This window comes from Cynoglossus semilaevis, chromosome 1 (genome assembly GCF_000523025.1).
Source record: "Cynoglossus semilaevis isolate Cse_v1.0 chromosome 1, Cse_v1.0, whole genome shotgun sequence".
Classification (NCBI taxonomy): domain Eukaryota; kingdom Metazoa; phylum Chordata; class Actinopteri; order Pleuronectiformes; family Cynoglossidae; genus Cynoglossus; species Cynoglossus semilaevis.
In genome coordinates this window covers 33,824,864-33,833,936 of record NC_024307.1, presented here as the reverse complement: position 1 = coordinate 33,833,936, position 9,073 = coordinate 33,824,864, and the positions used below count along the sequence as shown (strand labels likewise).

General features: G+C 42.0%; 1 protein-coding gene across 1 annotated transcript in view; it reads left to right on the top strand.

The window, feature by feature from the left end:
- The first annotated feature begins 865 nt into the window (after window positions 1–865).
- The window catches only part of zfta (zinc finger translocation associated), a 9,081-nt gene continuing 873 nt past the window's right edge, over window positions 866–9,073 (top strand). Inside the window, exons 1-5 of the mRNA XM_025062358.1 lie at window positions 866–1,791; window positions 4,544–5,063; window positions 6,663–6,684; window positions 6,738–7,035; window positions 8,137–8,592. Of these exons, the coding sequence (XP_024918126.1) occupies window positions 1,698–1,791; window positions 4,544–5,063; window positions 6,663–6,684; window positions 6,738–7,035; window positions 8,137–8,592 (1,390 nt within the window). The 5' untranslated portion in view covers window positions 866–1,697. The remainder of the gene's footprint in view (window positions 1,792–4,543; window positions 5,064–6,662; window positions 6,685–6,737; window positions 7,036–8,136; window positions 8,593–9,073) is intronic.

Below are 9,073 nucleotides of genomic sequence, written 5' to 3'. Positions count from 1 at the left end.
GGGCAACAGTCACGAACAGCAATATTACCCAAGTTAAGCATTGGCGTCCAGTCTAAAGTTTCATTTGATGCATTTTACACACTTCCTACGTTAATATGTTGATTGTAACTGTGTGGTTTACAGTTCTACACCAACTGCGGTATTTTAAAAATCAAATTTTCCTCTGTGCCAGGTGACTGGCAATAAACTAAAATTTACACAAATTCATTTGTCGAGTGTCTCTTGATTATGTAATTGTGTGTTTTACAGTTTTTACACCTACTCTGATAAAAAATAAAAAAATAAAATAGTCATTAGGACCCAAACGACCTATAGAAGTGTGTTCATCATTGCCATGGTCACTTTAAACTTGACTTTGACATGGTCCTATTGACACATTTTACTATTGGGGGTAAGATTTTTGGTGTGAGAATAACAAACGCACGCATATTTCCTCATCGAAGTATCAGTGTCAAAAAAAAATTCCTTCAATTTTTTTTATTTTTTTTTTATATTTTGCAGCTCAGAAGATCCTGAGCCTAAAACAAAGCAACTGTAGGCTCCCATTTTAGTCTGTTGTAAGTTGTACACATAGCAGAGTATAACTCCCAGCAGTGGGTGTGTTGTTGTGGTCTTATTATGCGTTGTGGTCCATATAATGTGTCCATCAGCCGTGTTGTTGTGTTTAAATACCACATTGCGACACTTGGATGCACAAAAGAAGTCATTGTCTCGCCTTCCTTTCCGCACGAGGCAAACGGAACACAGTGCAGAGGATCATTACAAATCGCAACACGGTCTTGTTATGTAAAAGAAAATTGGAATAAATGAATTTTATTCAAACATTTTATTTACTTTTTTTTTGTCCTTCGGAGGAGGTTTTTTTTTGGGGGGGAGGGGATACAATAGATACAAATACACTCTGCGACCATGTACAATTATATCGCACTGCAATTATATCAACCGTGAAGAATGCACATTGAATCTTCACTTATTTATTTATTTGTATGTATCGGATGTATTTACTGTGGTCACCAGTATAGGGAGCTGGAGCTCTGTGGGGCCCTGATTTGACGTGGCCCCGCCCTCGGCCTGTGTAAACCGTCGACAGGCCACTGCAAACCGCCTGTTATTTCCTCCGAACAAACAGTATTAGTATTAACAGCTTATCTGCATAAGCGCCTGCTGCCGCCGCCGCTACCCCGCCCCGCACAGTCACGCATTCACGCACACGGGGCGGGCAAGCTGCGCCGACGCCGCTGCTACTGTCTCTTTAAATTTACCCAGGAGCCCCTTAAGGAGCCCCAGGGGCCCCTAGTCCGGCTCCCCACCCTGAAGACAAGCAAGAGCCTTAAAATCCACGAGTGTCGGCCTGCGCGAGGCTCTTTCTCGCCGAGCGGTAACGCGCTGCGGGCTGGGTTTTGCGGGCCATTCCACGCGTGTGTATTTGTATGAAAAGTTAACTTCGCTCCGGTGAGGGGGTCCGTGCGGGGTGGGGTGGGAGGGGGGACAACGCAAGAGCCCGGTCTCCGCCGCGCTCATAACCGCGGCGATGGGCTCCTTATAGGAGATGCGTGTTTCGATGCGAAGTGAACACGTTGGTGTTGTGACATGTTGTTGTTGCGGTTGTGAGACTGTCAAGTCCCGCTACGGCGCCACCGACACGGTGACGGAAGGAGGAAGACGAGGCGGTGTTTCAAGAGCAGCCGGGGCCGCTGATGGAAGAGCCAGAGTCCGCGGAGCAGCCGGAGCTGCTTTCATTAATAATAAGCGGAGAGGAGGAAGCGACGCCAGAGGAGAGTGACTTAGGAGGTAAAGGTGGAGGCAGTGAGGGGAGAAAACTCTCGGTGTTTTTTTGCTGTTGCTCTGACTGGTGCACTGTGTAGTTGTCAAAACCACGGCTATTGTCACGCAGCTTGTGAAGTCAGTGTCGGGGACAATGCCGTGGAGCAGCATGGCCCCTGTCTCTGTGGCTCCTATAAACAAAGGCTCAACAGCACACAGGCAGAGCAGACAGGTACACGCTGCTGCCACCCAGCGGTCAGCGGCCTCATAGTTACCAGGAGTAACAGAGTACAGTACTAAATATGGCCTGTAGACTGAAATGAGCTGCATATAAATCAGTGACGTTCTAACAAAACATTTCCTCTGCTGTAGAAGCAGGCTAAGTAGCAGGAGCTGTTATATATATATATATATATATATATGTCAGTACAAACCTTATTTTCTGGCACACTTGCTGTGGGTAAACTTGTATTTTGGTAATGCAGTTTAACCTCCATCAGTAAAACACTGACTTTTAATGTTTTGTTTGTATGTTTTACCAAGACTGTTTCATGTAAACTGATGAGTTAGGATAGCCTTCTGCTGGTGAAACATTTACCATATTATTGTATAACTGACTTCAGCTGCAAAATAATTGTTGGTCATTGCCGTTTGACTTTCGTCTTCAAAACATGCCACCGATTTTTATAAGGAATCAGGCTTGGAAATGTTTTGTTTAAGATGAGGCCACGTTCTTGATGTTATTTCTATCGGAGAGCTACAATATAAATACTTGTTATACAGAACATGCTATGGCTAGTAACACAGCCAGATGTTAGCTTAGAATGGATTTTCCCCAATTTTTTTTATATAAACGAAGTCTTCCTATTTTTTTTTTTTTTAAAAAACCTGCTAAAGCATGTTCTCATCAGACAACGGAACCTTTTTTTTTTTCCTCTCAGTTCCTCTTAAGTCACCCAAGGCCCAAAGAGAAGCACAGTATCAGTGGATGTCATCTAGAGCCCTAGTCTACTAGATTCTAATTCAATATAAAACAAAGGTTCAAAGGTCCGGTACTTTTAGCAGTCACCTCCCTTTTAAATACCTTTGAACACAGATACTGTATGTTAATGAAAGTAAACGAGGCACTTAAATTAGGAACAGTGGTTTGGTTTTATGGTTTTGGTTTAACAGGTGCGACTTTAAAATAATGGTAGAAAAAAAAAAATCAAAGACGGTCAGAAGGGCCTACGCTGACATTTGGAGAAGGCATTTGACATGGTTTCTAAAGAGAAATTCTGGAGTCGTGCATGGCGGTCAGGAGTGGATAAAAAGTATGTGAGGGTGGTGTCAGACACGTATAGTGCAGTAAGACAGTGAGGACGGCAACGGTGAGATGCTTTAAGAGTAGGAGTGGGGTACGTCAGGGATCGTCTCTGAGCCTCTCCATTTTTGCGATGGCGATGGCAGGTGAGGACAAAAAGGTGGCTCCATAAATGATGATGATGAGAAGGGAGCAGGTGGAAGCTGAAGCTTTCAGATAAAAGCACCGTAAAGGTCAGAAGAAGTAAAGGAAATTTGAAGGATTAGTGCAGGATTGACAAGTCTATAAGACAGGTAGTGAGACCTGCTATGAGGTGTGGTTTGTATTAAGGGGTACTGTCAAAAAGATGATAGTGCCACCCTTGAAGGGAGTAGCCAAATGTAAAAGAGGATTAACTGTAGATGATAACAGGCTAACATTTTTTGCTGGCTTGGCTAGGCTAGTGAGCTGTGACCTTGGAAAGATTGAGCCTTTGTTGGATATGTGTTTGCATGTTTGGATGAATCTCATAACTTCCAGATTGGTACCTATAACATTTCTTGCCGTTATCTCTGTTGCTAAAGCCTTGCTCGGGAATTAATGTGTTCTTTTTAGTTGTTTTTTGATGGGTTTGTTGTGTTTAGCTTTGACTTAGAAGGGGACAGAGAGTCCTGGTTCACTTGGTTTATCCACAGGGAAGTGCCAACCACACAAACGTTTGTCTTTATCAAACCCAGTTGATCAACATCACAGTTGTTTATCCGTCCTTCAGTAAGAAAACAAAGACTTTAAATAGCTAAAATAAATAATAACACCAGAATTGCTTTCCTACCAATTCTTATTAGCAAAATTGCTATTTCTGTTTGTATTATGTAGCTACTGTGTTTCTCGTTCAATATGTCAATATGTTAAGACTCTATCACAGTGTGTTTGTTTTCAGTAGGTGAATCATTTTGTGTCAATCATGTGTAAGTTAGTTAAGTAAAACAGAAATTCTCAATTATTTTCTGTCATGCCTCCCCCCCCTTGGGGACAGAATTTTTTTCACGCCCCCCTGCCGCCTCTCTCCGACCCATACCTCTGGGAATTTAAATACTATTGAGAACCTGATAACATGTATATTTTTTTTCTCTTTTGAGAATCTGATAACATGTATATTTTTTTCTATACAGGCCACTGTATGAGTTGCTGCCACCTAGTGACTGGAGGCTTATCATTCAAGCATTACAGCAGTGGTACATTTATGTCCAGTGTATCCAGTATAGTATTGATAAAAACCCAACATTTAAATATGATAGTTTAATTCATTATTATCTTAATTATTTTTAATGATCTATTTATTTTAATTATCCTGTTATTCATTGAATAATAATTAAACATGTTCAATTAAAAATATTTTATTTTGTTATTTTTAATTTTTTTGTAAGTTCTTAAATGTTAAAAAACAGGTAGTGTTTTGATGGAGTTTTTTTTTTGTTGTTGTCTTGATTCTATTAGAGGAGGATGCTCTTGCCAATGGCCATGTAGTTGAAGATCCAGGGGCTGGCCCAGTTACACCCATCACATGTTCCGGCACTAGCTACTGGAGCATCACAGAAGGCCCAGACCAACCGCTGCTCCTCTCCCCGGCCCCTGGGCCCTCCACACAAAAGGCCAAAATCCAAAGGGCATCGCGCCCAGGCCTCAGCCGCATCCCTGGTCGGGATCACCGCAGATACTATCACGAGTACTGGCGCAGTGAGTACCTCATGGACTTCGACCCCCAGCGGCATGGGATGATCTGCATGGTGTGTGGCAGTTCGCTGGCCACGCTAAAGCTGAGCACCATAAAAAGACACATAAGACAAAAGCACCCGGACTCACTGCTGTGGAGTGACACCGACAAGGAGGTGATCCGCATGAGCTGGGAGAGCCACCTGAGTCTGAGTGGGGGTCAGAGGTCACTCAGCCCTGCTGTTGGACCTCCTGCTCAGGAAGCAGAAGAACAGCTGGAATTAAGCAAACACAGAGTTGGTGAGTTCAGCTCCACAGTGAGTGGAGCGAGTGTTGCGGGAAGTGTGGTGGAGCTCACACTTGGTGGCAGTGTGAGTTTATGTTCTGGCGTGGTATGGGAGGGTGATGTAATGTTTCACTGAGAAAGGGAGGCGGGGAGGGGAAGTGAGGACTGTGCCTGGATATAACTGGGCGTTTGTATTTTTAAGATTGCAGAAAAAGTTTTTTAAAAAAGCCCAGTAGTACAGTTTGGACAGAATAAAAATGTGTAAAAAAAGAGTGAAAATACCATGTGCAATAGAATATGTAAAATTAGAAAGCATTTCAATATGTACTCGGTTATATAGGGGTCCCTCTCAATATCGCGGTTCTCCTTTCACTCCCAAGTACATCGCAGATGTTATTCCAATCTCGCGAGAGTTTCGCTATATCACGGTATTTTTTTCTATTTTTTAAATTTCCATTATTTTTGTAATAAAAAACATTTTATATATAAAATAAAATAAAAATATATGTGTATGTAATATGTAAATATATAAAATATATGTAAATATATACAGTACGTAAATAATATAATATCTTATCTCGCCTCTACTCGCCTCAGATTTTCCCTTTTCGTGGTGGGTCTTGGAATGCAACTAATGCGATAGGAGAGGGAGCACTGTATATGTATATATGTATTTATGCATACATACATATTTGTGTATGTGTATATACACATATATATCTATATACACATGCAGAGGTGGAAAGTAACGAATGACATTTACACACGTTACTGTAATTGCATAGGTTTTGTGAGTAATTTGTAAATATTTTAAGTCGTTTTGGGAAAAGGTCATTTCATTTTTAAGTACAGTTTGACTCCAGAATTTTACTTATTTTTATTGCATCGGAAGGGCGCGTGCGGATTTCCTACTTTTGTTTTAATGTAGCTAGAGAACGTCCGCAAAGTCAACGAATTTCAGATTGGATGTATAACTCGGCCTTTTTCGAATCGAGTAATTTAACGTAATGAGTTGATGACTTTTAAGTAAATTCTAAATGAGAAAAAAAGTCATTTTTACTTTTACTCGAGTAGATCTTTAGGTGGGTACTTTTACTTACTTGAGCAGAAATTAAGCAAAGTAAAGATACTCTTACATAATTACATTTCTCTTTAGCAAACTTATGAGCATATAGCATATATATATATATAAATATTTATGTATTTAAATATATATGTGTATATATTTGTGTATATATATGTGTGTATGAATATATATGTATACTGTATGTATATATATATACATACAGTATACATATATATTCATACACACATATATATACACACACATATATATACACAAATATATACACATATATATTTAAATACATAAATATTTATATATATATATATATATAAATATTTATGTATTTAAATATATATGTGTATATATTTGTGTATATATATGTGTGTGTATATATATGTGTGTATGTATATATATGTATACTGTATGTATATATATATACATATGCTTGGTGGTGATTTTAGGGAGTGTTAGTCTAATGTCAGTTTTAAGTACAGGACAATCAAGTCTTTTATTGATTCTTAGCAGAACCCCTGGACGCTATGGCCCCACAGGACCCCTCACAGCACACCCATAGCCTGTCGCCCCTCTCGGATGTGGTTGAAGTCCCGCAGCCTTAGGAGGTGCAGCAGCAGCAGCAGCAGCAGGAGGAGGAGGAGGAGGAGCAGGAGCAGGATCTCCCCGCACCATCAGCTGAGACTCTTGAACGCTACCTTAACGACTCGCTGCACGCCTGGTTCCGCCAGGAGTTCCTGATGGAGTACGAGTCGCAGGCGGGCCGGTTGCTGTGCATGGTGTGTGGAGCCCAGCTGCCTTCACTCCACCTCGATCACATCAAGAGCCACGTCTTGGACACACACCCCGGCTCGCTGGTGTACAGCTCGGAGGAAAAACACTGCATTCTACAGGCCTGGGCTCAGGCTCACGGTAAGACAGAGGCCGCAGCAGCACAACGCTACGCAACGCACCCAGGCCAATGTCTTTGAGGAGATTTGAAGTCAACACATTCAGTTGAAATAAAATGACACAGAATTAGACTTGGGTATTGATCGTGTCGAAAACAAGAACTTTTGTTGTTCTTTGATAGTGGCAAACTGTTTGACTCGCGGGCCACAATCGTCCTAAAATTGAACAGGGGGGCGGGGTCAGGAGCAGATAGATGGAGCGTTCGTGTTAACTTAGATAAATGACATGTAAAAGTCTTGCATAAAGGCTAAAATGCTAAAATGCTTTGATCAGTTTCTATGCCATCTATTGGGGCAACGTGGGTATTGCAGGGAAAAGGCAGATAACTATAATGATAATATTATATTACATGGCATCATCCATCCATCCATTTTCATCCGATTACCGGGTCGTGGGCCCAGCAGTCTGCACAACCGCCACCCAAATCACCCTGCACCGTACCAACCCCCCTGAACCTTCCTGTGGGTGGTGAGTCCACTGGAAGGTACCAACCGTCCTAACCGGGATTTGATCTTGCCCAGGAGGTGAACTCTGGGGTTCTACACCAATGACAGAGGACATTGACTCTGGGCCAAAGAGCCACCATTACAATACATTTAATATAAATAAATTATATAATTTGGAAAGGTTTGGCGGGCCGGATTTCAAAAGCTGAACGGGCCGCATCCGGCCCCTGGGCCTTAGGTTGCCCATGCCTGCTATAGTAGAACTTTTGACTTACATCAGTATCCCATTCCCATGACATGACATAACACAAATTTCAATGAAAGTCGGAGGTCACACACTGTTAATAAGAAGCCATAATGAAGGGCAAAAAGTAAAAAGCAAACGCCATACGTCCGGATGATGGAACAATACTTTCTTAAAAGATTTATGGGAGATGGCAACGTAACCACGAAATGCCAAGGTCAAGGATGTTGTAAATTATTGGGCCATATGTGGGAGTTTTGCAGTCCAGAAGTGTGCCAGTAGTAAACAGTGGAAAGAAAAAAATAATCATTTCTATGTAGGCTTATTCATTCAACCTTTTTCTTTTTTTATCGTTGTGGTCTTCAACAGAAGAGTCTGAAAACTCAATCAAATCAGAGCCCAGCACCAAAGTAGGCCACGTCGAACTCTATGCTCAGGACGCCGAGGAGGTCCAGATCAATGCAGACTCGTACCCGCAGTCTGATGGCACTTTAACTCAGGACACATGTCTCATCGATGAGGACGGCGGTGTGGCAGCCCCGCTGCCAATCTCGAAGCTCCCGTGTCAGCCCAGGAGGAAGCGACCGCACGCGACGGCGGACCTGTGGCAGCTCCGGCTGGACTACCTGGTGGCCTACGGGCCTCATGGCCAGGACACTTACTGCATGGTGTGCTCTCAGGTCCTGCACGAAACCAAGGTGAGCAGCTTCCGTCGCCATATTCAGGAATGTCACCCCGAGACCACTGCCCTGAGCCAAAAGGAGAGGGAAGCCATGGCTGCTGCCTGGACCAAAGATTACTCCAGTGAAAACCTGCACATCCAAGATGGTGAGATCGAATTATATTTGCCTGCACATCCAAGATGGTGAGATCGAAATATATCTGTATATACATATATATATATATTTGTTACTGTCACTTATGTCAAGATGGATGCCTAATATATGATAATCTTAGAAACAGAGATGTCCTTGCCCATTTCCAAGTATTTCACGTATCTTTAACCCTTTCATGCATGACGGTCACTACAGTGGACAGCTATGAAAATGTCATTTTCTGTGATAAGGATAGGTTTTGATGGCAGTGTTGCATATAAGCCTCTACAGTGGACGCCTGAGAATCACCCAACACTGCCATACAGTGGTCAGCCTTTGCAACTGCAGAATAATTGCGTCAACATTCAAAAAGAAAATTGGGTGTATAAAAACAGAACCAAATCAGTTCTTATTTTTATGTCTAAAAACACATAAAAACACTTAGTAACATTTTAGCATTTCAGTATATCATGGGTCATGCATCAAAGGGTTAA